The sequence below is a fragment of the Equus asinus genome, chromosome 2, assembly GCF_041296235.1.
Source record: "Equus asinus isolate D_3611 breed Donkey chromosome 2, EquAss-T2T_v2, whole genome shotgun sequence".
Lineage (NCBI taxonomy): Eukaryota > Metazoa > Chordata > Mammalia > Perissodactyla > Equidae > Equus > Equus asinus.
Window position 1 is genome coordinate 163,176,799 of NC_091791.1, and position 17,753 is coordinate 163,194,551.

The window sequence follows — 17,753 nt, forward strand, 5'->3', positions numbered from 1 at the left end:
CTTCTAGATTTTGAACCCAATTCAAGTCACTTATTGAGTGTCTACCACAGGCAGTATTATGTCAGCAATGCAGTATGGACAAGAGAAACAATGTCCCTGTTCTTTGGAATTTTACATTCTAATGCAGGGAGACAGACAATAAACAAATAAGCAGGAAAGAAAACAGTAATGAGTGTTAGACGAAACGTAACAGGGTGTGAGTTGGAAAGAGCTCCAGAAAGAGATTGATGTTTTAGAAGGGGTGGTCAGGGAGAGTATTTCTGAGACGGTTCCATTAAAGTGAGTTCTGAATGTCTAAAAAAGCCATTCCAAAGAAGCCCTCAAAAAGAAAAATCTGGTGTGTTGAGGTTCCGAAAAGAGGCCAAGGTACCAAGAGAATGAAAATATTTATAAAGATGGAAAATTCCTCCCCATCTCTGTCCCTCAGCTATATTTCTTCCACACAAACTTCACAATGAGAAACAGATGTTATTCTTTGTGTATCTTCCCCCAAATATTTGCATATATAAGCAAATATGATTATATATTCTTTTCTTTGTATTAATAAGCAAATGTGATGAACATCCAAAAGTAGATTATTCCAATAAATTTTAACAGCATACAACTCCATACTTCACAGGCATTTAAAATATTATATATATAAAATATTTAAGTATATATATATATATGTGTGTATACTTACATAATATATGTTCTAGAATGTTTTTAAAAGAGCTAGTTAAAAAAGCATATATAATAAGGCCTTATATTTAAACAAACAAAAAACTTTACACATGTTGAAAAATGTGAAAACTACATTGCAAAATGCTATATACATTCTCTGACCTTTTTCCTATTCTGTATGTTACTTCTTAATTCCTTTCTACCACAAAGTCAGTTTTTTAAATTATTATTGTTATTCACATAATCACATTAGGTAAAATTCTATATTATCTCATTTTGAATTTTCCTATTCTGCTTTCTATGGCAGAAAGAATAATGTATTCATTCACTCATTCATTTTCTTACCAAACATTATTGAGAATCAACCAGAACAAGTCATTGTACTAAGAGATGAAATACAAAAATTAATAACACAAATTCTACTTCAAATAAGGCAGAACATTGTGAACAATACAGATGCACATGATTAAAATAACAGTGAGATGTTTTATAAAAGAACTATGCTTAGAGCATCACCAAAGCAAAGAGAAGTGAACCCTGTACTGGGGCACGGGGAATATTTCAAGAAGGAAGGAGTGTTATGGCTGAGTCATGACTGAAATGTTCATATAAAGTGGTGAAAGGAGAGAGCAGAATGTGCAAAAAGACATCAGAGAATCAAAGCCTATGGACGTGGAGAAATAGTAAGAGACAAGATTGGAAAAACAGAGTAATTCCTTACAGTGATCATATTTAAGGTTACAATTCAGCAAAAGTAAATTCAGGAAATACCCATGAGACTGCTGTTTTACACTATCTGTAAAGACTATATCTACCTAACTCAATAAAATTTATAACTTCTTAACATCTTGTTGATATGTCCTATACATATATCTACAGGACATAATCAGACTAGCTTCATTTTTCAAAAGCATACTCTTACATTTAAAATTTAAAACTTATTTTGACATTCAACATGGCAAGTCTAATGTGTTAGATTTTATTCTGGGATATAAGACAAATTTCAACACATTTTTTAAAAAACTTGAGGTCATATCAAATATGTTCTTGGACCACAAAGGAATTAAACTAGAAATGTATGAGGCTAATTCCCAAATATGCAGGAGGAAATCACATTCTAATTAACCCATGAGTAAGAAAGTCACAGGAGAAATCAGAATATATTTTTAATTGAATTGAAATGAGAATGCAACATATAAAAATATGTGAGATGTAGATGAAGCAGGGCTTGGAAGGAAATTTGTCCCATCAACAGAATATATTTAAAGAGTTTATAAGAAAGAGGTTGGATTAATAATCTAATGTTCCACCTTAGAAAAAGAACAGAAAATTAAATCCAAAGAAGGAATGAATAATATAGATAAGAGAAGAAATACATGAAATTAAAAAAAAAATAGAGAAAAATAAATGAAACCAAAAGCTAACTCTTTGTAAAGAACAATAAAATTCATAAAACATTAGCCAAATTAGTCAAGAAAAAAAAAGAGAGAGATTACACAAATTATCAACATCAGGAATTGGGGTGGGGGCAATCATTATAGATATTACAGAAATGAAAAGAATATTAAGGGAATTTTATGAGCGATTTCATGCCAATAAATTTGATAAGCTAGATTGAATGTACAAAATTCTAAAGTTATTAGCTACCAAAGCTAATTCAAGAGGAATTAGATAACTTGAATAGCTGTGTATTTATTAAAGAAATTTAATTTGTACTTGAAAATCGTCCCCCTAAGAAAACATCAGACGCAGATGGCTCTCCTGGTGAAATCTACCAAACATTTCACTCTCTTTTTTTTTGTTTGTTTACTGGGAAAGATTCGCCCTGAGCTAACATCTGCTGCCAACCTTTCAAAACAGGTCTGCAGCATCACATTTGACTCTTAATAATGGTTACTGCCTTATTGATCTCTGCCCAGAATCCTGATGATGTTGTTCTAAACTATAGAAGAAACAATTATGGATGAGTTACTCTCTGGCTTAAAATGTTAAGAGGAATTCTTACCTCAATTAGAATAGAATAAAACTTCTTATCTCAGCATGAAAGACCTAGTAATTTGACCCTTACTGTCACATATAATTTAACCCCTAGATCTTTCGCACTTACTCATTATACTTGAACCGCTCTGCTGTTTCTTTTATATTCTTTAAATATACCAAGTTTATTCTCTTGTTACCCATAACTCTCCCCCATTGCCTACAATAGTACCTGACAAAAGGGAAGCATTAAATGAAAAACAATATGTATTGAATAAATGAATGATTCACAGCTGGAATTCCCCCTTCTTGACATATTGTAAAATCCATTCAGCAGACTACATGCTGACTCAATAGCCTCCTCATGGAAGATTTCACTTCTTGGTTGCGAAGGGTATAAATCACAGGATTCATCAATGGAAAGATCACTGTGTGGAAAAAGGAAACCACCTTGTCAGCTGGTAAGGCCTGGAAGGGGCGAGTGTAGATGAAGATGGCAGGTCCAAACATGAGAAGTATAATAATGACATGAGTGGTACAGGTGGACATGGCCTTGTTCTTCCCTTCAGAAGCAGACCGACGTACATGGCAGAGTATGACCACGTAGGAGGACAAAAGCCCTAGGAAGCACAGGAGGGTGAGCAGGCCACTGTTGAAGACCATCAGGAGCTCCACCACAAAAGTGTCTGTGCAGGCCAGCTTGATGACCTGAGGCACATCACAGAAGAAATTATCCAGTTGGTTTGGGCCACAGAAGGGCAAGCGGAGGATGAAGGCCACCTGGATAATGGAGTGGACAAAGCCTCCAAGCCACAGAGCCAATATCAAGGCATAGCAGGCTCTAGGGTTCATGACAGTGGAATAGTGTAAAGGCCGACAGATGGCCATGTAGCGGTCAAAGGCCATCACAGCAAGGAGTAATCCCTCCCCTCCTCCAAGGAAGTGCAGGAAAAAGAGCTGAGTGATGCAGCCTCTGTAGGAGATTACTTTCTTTTCAGAGAGGAAGTCCACCAGCATCCTGGGAGCCACAATGAAGGAGTAGGATGCATCCAGGAAGGCCAAGTTGCCCAGAAAGAAGTAGAGGGGAGCTGTGAGGCCAGGGTCTAATCTTATGGTGAGGATGATGAGGAAGTTTCCAGGGAGGATGATGAGGTAGAAAATTAAGATCAGCACAAAGACCATGAATTGAATATTTTGAGACTGGGCCAGACCAAGAAGGATGAATTCTGTCACTACTGTGCTGTTTTCTATCTCCATCTCCTCTGCCTATGAAACATCAAGCAGTAGAGATTTTGTTTCCATCTCTTCCATCTAGATCATAGTTCTTCTCAAATTGAAAGCAGAGTTTGCCACATGTATGTTATGCCATCACTTTCCCGCTAAGAAATCTTTACCCTTTATTCTTCTACCTTCGTATCTGTCAACACTGGTCTTGGATCCACACTCTTCCCCTGCCTCAGTCCTGTGCTTCTACTTAACTGTTTTCTCATGTGGTGCTCTGGAATGTCCCTGCCCTGGATTTGTTTATCATATGCAAGAGGCATATGAAAATTTTTCTGATTCAGAAAAAACTTAACCACAGTTATCAAGTTCTTCATGTTTTTATTTGAAAGGGGGTGATGTAGGGATTAACAGCAAAGAGAAATGACAGGTCCTTTTAAGATGATAGAAATATTCCATATCTTGGATGTAATGGTTACAAGTGTCCATTTATTTGTCAAAATGTATTGGACCGTTAAACTGCATAGAAATTGGTACATTTACTATATGTAAATTATGCCTTAGAAATGCTGACCTAAAAAGTTAAAAAAAAAGGCTGTGTTTACTTAAAATATTTCCTTTTTCTCTATACAATATCAACCCATCAAGCTGATATAAATAAAAAGAGTCCTGGTCATTCTGCAGAAATTAAGATCTGCGGCTTATGGGTACAATGGTCTCCAAATTGGGAATGTGCTCACTCAATGGACATTATAATTTATTGGTATGAAAACAATACTGGTACAATTTCTACACATATATTATTATATTCCATTCCTTGAAATTCTATTTTTGAAAGTTTCATAGTTTCTATAGAATCATGGTATAATTTAGTATAAGATATACAAACAAAATATATGTTTCTTGTGCATGCTCAAAATGGTTTATTTGCCGATGAAAAATTTAAAAAGCTTGAAGAGTCGAACTAGAGCAAAATACTACAGTGTGATATAAAACTACATTTCGCAGGCTTTCAACTGCATGGCAAATTTCTTTTTAAATAGTGCTGTGGAATATGGACTGAAGAGAGGAGGGAAAGAAGGACCCACTAAGGTTAACTGTAAGGGGAAACAGAAAAAAGAGAAGAGAGAGAAAGAAGGAAGAGGAAAACAATAAAGTCCCAAATTAAGAAACCAAAGGAAATATGTACAGTGAAACATCTATTCAAAACATCAAAATGTCTGCTTTTTGTATATCTCAACCCAAACAGATTAATAACAGATGTCCCCATGTATAGTCAAAATTAGGAATTATGAAAGAGGTCCTTTATATCACGAACATATGTGTTTTTACAAATGTGTGCATGCACACACATACCAAAAACACACACATTATTTCCTAAGCAAAATTGAAGGGTAATAATTAACAAATGGCACCATCTAAATTAGCTTTTCTGTCCCCTTCATCTTTTCTTTCTTTCTTTCTCTTTCTTCCTTCCTTCCTCGCCTTCCTTACTTAGGCATTCATTGGCTTCAATGTTTATCATTCCTTCTGTGCATAAAACCTGCTGTTAGAAAAGTCAGTCAGGAATCCCTCTCTACATATTCCTAAGTAGTGTGCATCTTACAGACTCATACTGTTGGTTATTTCACACTCTTTCAAACACTGAGGCCGTCTTTTAGACATAAAAGAAAGCTTTGTGCCTCTAAGGTTAAGTGTTGCAGGCTCTTCCACTGTGCCTTGTGTTTTATTTCTTATCTCGTACTTCTGGTCTTCTAAGGACTCTTAAGCACATGGGATTCTTTACTATCTAACATCCCTCCCTTCTTTCAGTTAATATATGATGTGTACATTTAAGACCAAGTATTAACATCCCAAGACAATTGCTATTTTAATAAAGGTTTTATATATCCCCAATAAGTAATTCTAAATATCAGGAGGCACTAGAGCCATATTATTGAGAATAGATAAAAATTGCTGCTGTATTCTCAAATGTAGTCCTCAAATATTAGTCTATTTCTACTACAATTCTGACCATTGCATTCTGACACAGCCGATGTCCCACCTGAAGAGTTGTAATATGTTTCCATTTATGCCTTCTTGCAGTTCCTTATAAATATGAAGAATGACGAACACTTTCACCTCTCTAGCAATCCAACACTACTCTCGCACAGCAGACGTCAACTCCTCATGGAATGGACAATTATGGCTATTCCTGCCTTTGTTCTTAAATACCTCTTCTCACAGAGGAGACTCTTACATTTGGAAATACACAACTAATTTGTGATGCAAAGAGGATGATGTAGTTTGGGAATTTGAAGGCTAACAAAGCTACAGAACACTTTCAATGGGAATTATTAGAATGCCAATAACATATAATCAGAGAATTAAGCTAAAGATCTATTAGGTACAAATACTCAAGTGTATATCAGTTAAAGAGAAACTGTGTCATTTCTGGGTTTTAAAATCAACATTCCATCAGTGTCAGAGATAATGAAATGGCAAACATGTTTATTAGGTCTGAGTGAGTAGAAAGCGAAGGGAGGTTATTTTGTATTTTACACTGCAATTCAAAAAGAGAAAAGTAGTATAACTGACAGGAGATCATTAATATATGAAGAAAGGAAACGGCAAATACGTTAGATAAAACATATTTCTGGTGACAAAGAGATAGACAAAGAGGAAATAAATGATGCTCCCTAAGACTTCTTTGCGTAATCCTTCTTAGGAAAGAGAGGATAAATTTGGAGACTTCACACTTCCTGATTTCAAAATGTATTAGAAAGCTACAGTAATCAAAACAGTGTGGTACTGGCATAAAGTCAGACATATAGAGCAATGAATTAGACCAGAAAGCGCAGAAATAAACCCTCATGTATAGGGTCAAATGATTTCTAGCGAGGATGCCAAGACCACTAAATGGAGGAAAGGACAATCTTTTCAACTAATGGTAGTGGAAAAACTGGATATCCACATGCAGAAGAATGAAGTAAGACCCTTGCCTTACACCATATAAAAGAAATTAATTAAAAATAGATCAAAGATCTAAATATAACCGCTAAACTATAAAGCTCTCAGAACAATACTTAGGGGAAAATCTTCATGACATTGGATTGGGCAATGATTTCTTGGGTGTGATACCAAAAGCACAGGCAACGAAAGAAGGAAACGATAGGTCAGATTTTATCAAAATTAAAAACTGGCACATCAAAAGACACCACCAACACAGTGAAAATGCAACCCACAGAACTGGAGAAAATATGTGCAAATCATATATCTAACAAGGGCTTACCATCTAGAATATGTGAAGAACCTGCTTCTTCCTCTTTCATTCTCTAGTTCAACCAAAGCAGCTTCCTTTTCCTAAAGTTTTCTTCCCACCCACTCCTGTCCTCTTCCTCCCCTCTCCTACCAGCCCCAAAGATGCACATTAGAGCCTAACCACTCTTTCCACCCAAGTTCCCCACACACAGTTTCTCTGAGAATGTCCTGCTCATTGAGTATAAATTCTACTTGTTCTCTAAATCAGTGCTTCTGAAACTAACTGAAGTGAAGGACTAGCTCTTTTTCTTTCCAATTTATTGCAGCTAAGAGTTTTGTAAAATAAAAATTAATAACTGGAAAATGAAATATAAAAACATAAATATTTAAAATAGTATTATATTCAACAAACATAAAACTAGCCTCTATAAATGTTTTTAAATGTTTGCTCTGAATTTCTCTGTTTGTCACGGACTGGTAACAACAATTTGAGAACTGCCTTGGTCCACTGACCACAGTTTGAATAACACTATTCCACATCACAGTTCAAGCCAGCTCTTCAAATAGCGTTAAAAAAAGTCTCTCTTAATGAGTTTTAACCTACATAAATCCTTCGCTTCCTCTGAGTACCTTTAGTATCTGTAAATATAGTATAATATTATCATGCACCTTGGGGTGGTATTTTTTTCCTTTGTGTACTAGGTGTTGATTTTACAAATAACAAAACTCATATAATAAGAAAGAAGAATGTCATTTATTCAACAAACATTTAATAAAGACTAATCAATGCAATATATCTTTACCATCGTCACTAAATCAAAGTTGAATAATATTTGTTCTCTGCTTTTACAGACCTTACAATCTGAGAGAGGAGAAAAGATAAGTACACAAATAAGTGTAACAAAGCAGCTTGAGATAAGTATCAGAAGAAATATACAAAGAAGGCTAAATAAAAATTCAGAGATGGAAAAATTGCTTTGCTTAGGGGAATAAGGGAAAGAATTATGGAAAAATGTCATTTGAACTATATCTTGAAGGATAGATGGAGTTTTGCAGGTGTAGATAGAGGCAAGGAGGATCCAAATACAGAAAATGACATGAAGAAATAAATACAGGGGGAAAAAAGCTATTCAGAGAACATGTTGTCCAATTTATCTGTAAAAGGGAGTAGGGAAAAACAAGACAGGAAAAGTAATTTGAAACTGATTTATGGAGAACTTGCGAATTTTTGAATAATGAAACCATTGATGGCTGATGAGCAGGCAAATAATAAGATCAACGTTATGTTTTAGGACTTTCTAAGGACTGAAAGAGTGCGATTAAGAGGTAATAAAGGTCTAAATAATCTTTTTCCTCCTTAGTCTTTCATGTGAGGAGTCTGATTTTAGGCATTCCTCAAGCGGTCTGTGGCCCACAGACCAGTGTTGCTAGGACATAGATTCCTGATGCCCTCAATCATTTTACACTATAAGGTAAGAGCATTCATTCCATACTGGGTGTTTTAGTCATACTATGTAGACCTCAAATGCCTCAGGTAAAAATGCAAGGGACACTAATCAATGAAATCAAATACTTGTTTCATATTAATTGGGAAACCACATGTCCTTCTGAAGTATTTCAGTCAATTAACTTAAATATTGACACTTCTTGTTCTTTTCTCTCATATCTAATCATGCTGACCCAATGAATATCTCTGAAGCAGATTCCAGCTTTGCTTTTGTAAAAGAATTTCTACTCCTAGGATTTTCTTGTGAGTGGAAGATTCAGATCCTCCTCTTCTCACTCTTCACCACAATATGTGCTCTGACCATAACAGGGAATGGGGCCATTGTTTGTGCTCTATGGTGTGACTAATGATTCCATATCCCCATGTACATATTCCTAGGGAATTTCTCCTTTCTAGAGATCTGGTATGTCTCTTCTACAGTCCCCAAGATGTTGCTCAACTTCCTTTCAGAGAAAAAGATCATCTCTTTTGCTGGATGTTTCCTCCAAGTTTATTTCTTTTTCTCTTTGGGAACATCTGACTGCTTCTTTTTTGTCGCCATTACCTTTGATTGGCACCTTGCTATCTGCTGTTCCTTGTGCTATCCTAATAGCATGACTGTGCCTCTCTGTACCAAACTGGTCATTACCTGCTGGGTATGTGGATTTCTGTGGTTCCTGATCCCCATTGTTCTCTCAGATGCCCTTCTGTGGTTCAAACACTATTGACTATACTGTATGTAACCCAGGCCCACTATCTGGACTGGTGTGTGCCTCTGTCTCAACAATCCAACTGCCTTGCTACACTCTAAGCTCACTAGCTATCTTTGGTAACTTCCTCTTCATCCTTGGCTCCTATAGTCTCCTTCTGTTAGTTGCATTGCATATGCCTTTAGCCACTGGGAGACATAGGCCTTCTCTGTCTGTGGGTTTCATTTCACTGTGGTATCACTGTTCTATGGCTCTCTGATGGTCATGTACGTGAGCCTAGGATTTTGACATTCTTCTGGGATACAGAAAGTCACAACTTTGTTCTATGCTATGGTGATCCTACTCTTCAATCCCTTCACCTATGTACTCTGAAATAAGGAGATAAAGGCAGCCTTGAGGGAAGTTCTGGGGAGTTTCAATATAATCTAAGACATACTAGATTATCCCTCCATTACGAGGTCCTTATAGTCTAACAAAGAACAATCAGAATTACATAGCTATCCAAATCTTCAAATACGGGTCTAGTGATACTGACTATATCAGCCTGTGAAATTAAGCATCTATGGGCCACCTATAATCATAAAGTGGCCAGATTATATAGATAAATGGAATTGTTTGGCTCCTTTTTGGCACTTAGACTGTATATTAACCAAAGAATATACACATTTGGGGGTTTTCTGGATAATTCATGTGATTCTTCTGTGATAAAAATTTCTGTATTCTATTTGATAATTTAGATTAATAGTCCTGGGATCAATAAAATTATAATTATGTTATTTTGTTCATTTAATAGGTTGGTTGTAAATAAAAGAAGGAAATACATTGTTTTCTGATTGCTGTTCTTTTCGTATTTGACTTTGTTGTTTTGGTGATATGATCACTCCTGGTGAATAAACCCTTAGAAATAATTATCCAAAATTTCTATGGGACAATAATAATACGCTAGCTTAATGATATCCAGACATAAGTTGTTTGTTTTTTTACATATTACCCCTTTCTAAGCCCTTAAAAGGCAGATTTTACTTCCATATATAAAAACACCAATCAAAATATTTAGAAATATAGTATTCTGAGTACTAGTATTTTTACCTAAATGAAGTATCATCAAAACTTAATGGATCAATTAATTGGACCTTAGACAATTGAGCATCTCTTCCTAAAATTGCAGAAATAAATGGTGTACTTAGGGATAAATTACTTAATCTTCCTAAAATTGCAGAAATAAATGGTGTACTTAGGGATAAATTACTTAAGTATACAAAAAAATGACAGATGATTGTTATTTGTCGCTGAAACAAGCTTAAAATAATATTAAGGAAAATTTTAAAGAAGAAACGCATCCAGAATTCAATCATTATAACACAATTATTTTATTTGAGGGAGGAATAATTGCTTTTTACTTTTTTGGGTTTTTTTTATAATAGCTCTAATTTGTCCTTTTTTCCCCTTTTTTTAATTGAGATTCATAATAGCTTACATCATTGTGAAATTTCATTTATTCATTATTTCTTGTCTGTCACCACACAAGTGCTTCACTTCACACCCTGTGCCCACACTCCACCTCACTTCCCCTCGTAACCACTGAACTGTTTCCTTTGTCCATGTGTTTGTTTATATTCTGCATCTAAGTAAAATCATCTGGTGTTTGTCTTTCTCAGTCTGGCTTATTTCGCTTAATGTAATGCCCTCCAGGTCCTTCCATGTTGTTTCAAATGGGATGATTTTGTCTTTTTTATAGCTGAGTAGTATTCCATTGTATATATATACCACATCTTCTTTATCCAATCATCGGTCAATAGGCACTTGGATTGTTTCCATGTATTGGCTATTGTGAATACTGCTGCAATGAACATAGGGGTACATATGTTACTCTGGATTGTTGATTGCAAGTTGTTTGGGTAGATGCCAAGTAGTGGGATAGCTGGGTCATATGGTATTTCTATTTTTAGTTTTTTGAGGAATCTCCATACTGTTTTCCATAGTGGCTGCACCAGTTTTCATTCCCACCAGCAGTGTATGAGCATTCCTTTTTCTCCACATCCCCTCCAACACTTGTTATTTTTGGTCGTGGTAATTACAGTAATTCTGACTGGTGTAAGGTGATATCTCATGGTAGCCTTGATTTGCATTTCCCTAATGATTAGTGATGTTGAGCATCTTTTCCTGTGCCTGTTGGACATCTGTATATCTTCCTTTGAAAAATGTTTGTTTATATCCTCTGCCTATTTTTTGATAGAGTTGTTTTATTTTTTGTTGTTGTTGGGGCTAGTAAATATGTAGAATTGTGGAAAGAAGTAAACAGACGGAGTAAGCCTTAGAAGTGTTTTGTGAATTATTTGCACTAACTAATCTCTGTCTTTATATCCTTTGGCTTCATTGAACACTTTGCTCTTACATTTTCATTCCTAAATTCAGTATCATCTCTTTTGTGAGACAACATAGCTGCATTACTATAAAATATATAAAGATGATTCTGGTCATACAAGAAGACCTTATATTGGATGAAGATGCTGTCTAGGACTTTCATAGCTAGAGAGCAGAAGTCAACGCTTGACTTCAAAGCTTCAAAGGATAGGCTGACTCTCTTGTTAGGGGCTAATGCAGCTGGTGACTTTAAGTTGAAGCCAATGCTTATTTACCATTTTAAAAATACTAGAGCCCTTAAGAATTATGTTAAACCTACTCTGCCTGCGCTCTATAAATGAAATAGCAAAGCCTGGATCACAGCACATCTATTTACAACATGATTTACTAAGTATTTTAAGCCCACTATTGAGACCTATTCCTCAGAAAAAAGTTCCTTTCAAAATATTACTGCTCATTGACAATGCCCCTGGTCACCCAAGAAATCTGATGAAGATGTACAATGAGATTAATGTTGTTGTCATGACTGCTAACACAACATCCATTCTGCAGTCCAAGGATTGAGAAGTAATTTTAAGTTTCAAGTCTTAATATTTAAGAAATACATTTCATAAAGCTATGACTGCCATAGATAGTGATCCCTCTGATGCATCTGGGCAAAGTAACTTGAAGACCTTCTGGAAAGGATTCACTATTCTAGATGCCATTAAAATGATTTGTGATTCATGGGAGGAGATCAAAATATCAACATTATCAGGAATTTGGAAGAAGTTGATTCCAACTTACATGGATGACTTTGACAGGTTCAAGACTTCAGCGGAGAACATAAGTGCCAATGTGGTGAAAATAGAAATAGAACTAGAATTAAAGCAGAGCCTGAAGATGTGACTGAATTAATGCAATCTCATGATAAAACTTCAATGGAAGAGGAGTTACTTCTTATGGATGAGCAAAGAAAGTGATTTCTTGAGATGGAATCTACTCCTGGTGAAGATGCTGTGAAGATTGTTGAAATGACAAGAAAGGATTTCGAATATTGAATAAACTTAGTTGGGAAAGCATCAGCAAGGTTTAAGAAGACTGACTCCAATTTTGAAACAAATTCCACTGTGAGTAAAATGCTATTAAACAGCATATCATGCTACAGAGACATCATTCATAAAAGGAAGAGTCAATAGATGCAGGATACATCATTGTTATCTTATTTTAGGAAATTGCCTCAGTAACCCCAGCCTTCAACAACCACTACCCTAATCAGTCAGCGTCCATCAACATGGAGACAAGATCCTCTACTAGCAAAAAAGTACCACTCACTGAAGGCTCAGATAACGGTTAGCATTTTTTAACAATAAAGTATTTTTAATTAAGGTATGTACATTGTTTTATATATATGTAATGGCATTGCATACTTAATAGACTACAGTGTAGTGTAAACATAACTTTTATATGCACTGGGAAACCAAAAAGTTGTGTGACTCACTTTATTGCCATGTTCAATTTATTGCAGTGGTATGGAACTGAACTCACAATATACTCTGAGGTATATTCTGTTCTAAGGCTTAAGGCCAACTTATTCTTCAGTTTAGATCTAGATTTCATCATATTTCCCTTTTCCGCTAGAGGTTGGGTCAATTTAGACCTTAATTTAAAAAAGATGTTCTTAGATCTGACCCAAACTTTCTCATTGTTATCCCTAGATGAGGCCACTGGGAAAAATTGGGTAATCCAGGAGGGGCAGAAACAAACGTTGGCACATTTATTAAAAAGTGTACAGGGGACCGTATCTCATGGTAAGGCCTGAGCGCACACACAGAGTGCTCTGGATCACCACCCCTCAAGATGGGCTGTCCAGGACAGAATAGCCACAGCTCAGAATGTGTTTGCTATATACTCTCTTTTGGAGACAGGGGTGTAAATGGTCCTTCTAAAATCAGGAAAGACCACAGCATCCTGTACAATGGGATGTAACCACCTTTCAAGCTGTTTAGGCAATATGGCCATCATGTGGGCTTCAAATAACCACTATACTTGATAATATTACCTTCCAACGTTCACCTCCTTTTAGAGGCCTTGTGAGAAACTTGGAGGCAAATACCACTGTGTCTGGTTTGCTGCACACTTTCTCCTGCTGGGATGAGAGAACAAGGAGCTGAGGCTGACTGCATACTCCAGGAGAGAGAAACATAAATTTGGACGTCTGCCCTCCACCAGATTCTGTAATTCTCACACCACAGCTTCAGGTAAAGTTCAGTGTTGATTTCTCTGTAATGACTTTTTTTTAAATTTGGGGTCGAGCGTGAGGATGATTGGCCCTAGCTAACATCTATTGCCAATCTTCCTCTATTTTTGTATGTGGAATGCTGCCACAGTGTGACATGATGAGCAGTGTGTAGGTCTGTGCCTGGGATCCAAACCCATGAACCCTGGGCTGCCGAAGCAGAGCGTTCAAACTTAACCACTACAACACTGGGCCACTCTCTGTAATGTCCTTTTTACTTCTTTTTCTCTTCTCTAACCCTGTATTGTATTTTCTTCATAAGAAAATGTAAATTAGAACAACTTCCTCATAGAGGAAATTGGTTAGATTCTTGACTCTATAACACAGTTTTCAGCATCAGAACTGTTCTAAATAAATGTTGTTACAAGTATTTTATTTATAAATATGTAAATAAATATGTTTAGTAAAAATTGCAATATTTTACTTAAACTGAGATGTTAGCTGAACCACAAAACCACATGGGCCATAACAAATTGTGAAATTAAAACTTTATTCTATACCTTATTACTTATTCAAGTCATATGTGCCAAATTTTCTGACCCAGAATATGAGGCAGAAGAAAATAACAAGTAGTAAAAGAAGAACATTTTTCTATTAAAACACATTGACTACTACATAGTAAAAAAATGTCAATTACAGAACATAACAAAAAAGTCATTGCTGTCTTGCTTCTGTTTTTATCAAACTGGAGAGTCTGCTCTTTGGGTTTTTTTCACTTTTTCCCTGACTACAAGCAATTGTTTCCTATTTGGTTATAATTAGGGTGTATTCGTTGAAACAACAAATATTTAAAGAGCACCTATAACACACTGGACACCGTCCTAGATTCTGGGAACATATCAGTGAGCAAAATAACATCCTCCTCTCATATTCAGGAAGTTGAGACAGAAAATACATACTAAGTTTATAGTACAATGCCAGGTAATGACATGTGCTTTGAAGAAAACTGAGGCAGAATTGGGAAATAGAGTTGCAAGGATTGACTAAATTACGGAAGCCCTTTCTGAGTCTCTGATTTTACCAGAAATCCAAATGAAGTGACAAATTAAGGCATGTGAATATTGGTGAGGGAAAGAGAGGGACATTCCAGGTTTTGATACGGTCCACACTTGGCATAATCTAGTACAGTGTCCCCCCTTATCCTTGGGGGATATGTTCCAAGACCCCTGAAACCACAGACAATATCAAACCCTGTATATAATATGGTATTTTCTATACATATATACCTTGGATAAAGTTTAATTTATAAATTAGTCACAGTAAGAAATTAACAACAATAACTGATAATAAAATAGGACACAACAATATACTATAATAAAAGTTACTGTAGATCTTAGCAACTTCAGCATACATTTTTTTTCTTTCCTTACTAAGTTGAGAACTCTCACCTCTTCACCTATAGGAAGCACTTTATGACTTCTCTTTAGCATATCTGAATTGCCAGCATCACTCCTCTTGCACTATGGGGCCCTTGTTAAGTAAAATAAAGTGTTATTGAACACATGCAATGCTAAACCCCAACAGTCAATCTGATAACTGAGAGGGCTACTAAGTGATTAAAAGGCAGGTAGCATAAACAGCATGGATTTGCTGGAAAAGAGAAGACTCATGTCCCAGGCAGGACAGAACAAGATGGGATGAGATGTCATCATGCTACTCAGAATGGTGTGCAGTTTAAAACTTAAAAGTTGTTTATTTCTGGAATTTTCCATTTAATATTTTCAGATGGTGATTGATCACAGATAATCAAAACCATAAAAGTGAAATTATGGATAAAGCAGGGCTACCTTATCAGCTCAGCTGAAATGGCATCAGTAGAGGGAGGCGTGGTAGGGCATGGAGGAAGACTTCATTGACCATATAAGTTGTGGTACGGAATTTGGAGTTTAAGTGTGTTTAAAAGATTGAGAGCATGCGGCTGGCCCCGTGGCGGAGTGGTTAAGTTCGCACGCTCCGCTGCAGGTGGCCCAGTGTTTCCTTGGTTTGAATCCTGGGCGCGGACATGGCACTGCTCATCAAGCCACGCTGGGGCAGCGTCCCATATGCCACAACTAGAAGGACCCACAATGAAGAATATACAACTATGTACCGGGGGGCTTTGAGGAGAAAAAGGAAAAAAAATAAAATAAAAAAATCTTTAAAAAAAAAGATTGAGAGCAAGTAGATGACATGATCAGATTTTCAAAAAACAGTCAGCCTGACTACCATGTGGGTAATAGTCTCTAACATATAAAAATGGAAACAGGCAATTTAAGAGGCTTCTGTAACAGTTTAAGTGAGAATTTCATGGAAGCATTGACCATGGTGAAAGCTGATGGGAATGCTAATAATTGTTCGATTCTGAGTGTTTGGAACACGAGGCCTACAGGATTTGTTGATGGTTTGGATGTAGGTACTGAGAGGGGTGATGAGCTGTGGCCAAAGTTTGTGGCCTGAGCAATTGAGTAAATGGAGGTGCCATTTAATGATGATGTCAAAAATCTTTAAGTAATCTAAAACTAGGCTGTTAATTGAATTGTAAAGAAACTCAGAGAACAACTTAATGAGAAAACTTCTCTAGAGTCACCTATAACATGATAGTCTCTTATTATTGCAGTTTTAGGAGGAAAAAATGAAAAGACCAGGAGGGAATAATCACTGACACTGTGAGCGAATTCACTCTTCTCGGATTCCCTTGTACCTGGGAGATTCAGGTGCTCCTCTTCTCGCTCTTTGTGATCTATGTCCTGGCACTAATCGGAAACCTGCGCGTTATCTGTGCAGTGTGGTGGGACCTCCATCTCCACAACCCCATGTACACCTTGCTGGCCAATTTTTCATTCTTGGAGATCTGGTATGTCACTTCTACTGTCCTCAAGATGCTAACCAATTTTCTCTCTGAGACCAGCACAACCTCCTTCTCTGGCTGCCTCCTCCAGTTTTACTTCTTCTTCTCCATGGGCACCACTGACACCTTATTCTTGTGTGCCATGGCCTTTGACAGGTACCTCGCAATCTGCAGGCCCCTGCACTACCCTACTGTCATGACAGCTCCACACTGCATCAAAATGGGATCCTGCTGATGGGTGTGTGGCTTCTTCTGTTTTCTCCTCTCAATTTATCTCATCTCTCAACTTCCTTTTTATGGCCCCAATACTATTGATCACCTTTTATGTGACCCAGGACTCCTTATGAAATTGTCCTGTGTGCCAGCCTCTGCCACTGAGATCATCTGTGTCATCTTTAACTCTTTCGTAATTTTCTCCACTTTCGTCTTAATTATCAGCTGCTATACCCTGATGACCAGAGCTGTGTTGAGAGTCCCCTCAGCAGAAGGCCAGCAGAAGGCTTTCTCCACATGTGACTCCCATCTGGCCATGGTGTCCCTGTTCTTTGGTTCCATAATGGTGATGTATGTTAGCCCCCCAGCAGGCAATCCAGCAAGAGTTCAGAAAATTCTAACTTTATTTTATTCTGTGATGACTCCATTTTTCAATCCCTTGATATATAGCCTCCAGAATAAGGAGACGAAGGAAGCCTTGAGAAAACTGTTTAAAATTATAAGATTGGGTCAAAGACAGCCTCTGAAGAACTAGAATCCATAGATATGTCGAACATACAGTGGTATAAAATTACAGGCGGTTAATGGCCTTAAGTAAATGTAAGAGACAAATATGTTTCCTATATTCCCTGGAATATTTTTAAGGATGCATTTCAATAAGCAAATGGCAAATAAGGTCTTACAGGAACTTGCATAAATGATTTGTACTAAGCTTTATTATATTAATATTCCTGTGTGTAATACATGTAAACAGGAAAATGCCAGACATTCTCA

At 36.6% G+C, this 17,753-nt stretch overlaps 1 protein-coding gene and 2 pseudogenes across 1 annotated transcript; 2 read left to right on the top strand and 1 right to left on the bottom strand.

Moving 5' to 3' along the window:
* Positions 1 to 2,970: 2,970 nt before the first annotated feature.
* Positions 2,971 to 3,897, bottom strand: LOC106833420 (olfactory receptor 4N4C). The gene has a single exon (XM_014844610.3). It carries the CDS (start codon positions 3,895 to 3,897, stop codon positions 2,971 to 2,973), a length of 927 nt encoding a protein of 308 aa, XP_014700096.1.
* Positions 3,898 to 8,784: 4,887 nt separating this feature from the next.
* On the top strand, positions 8,785 to 9,726 carry LOC106833419 (olfactory receptor 11H12-like; annotated as a pseudogene).
* A 6,514-nt stretch (positions 9,727 to 16,240) lies between these two features.
* LOC106833343 (olfactory receptor 11H6-like) lies at positions 16,241 to 17,514 on the top strand (annotated as a pseudogene).
* The last annotated feature ends 239 nt before the right edge of the window (positions 17,515 to 17,753 follow it).

Coding starts and splice junctions, on each gene's coding strand:
- LOC106833420 (XM_014844610.3), bottom strand. CDS start 3,897: ATGGAGATAGAAAACAGCACAGTAGTGACAGAATTCATCCTTCTTGGT.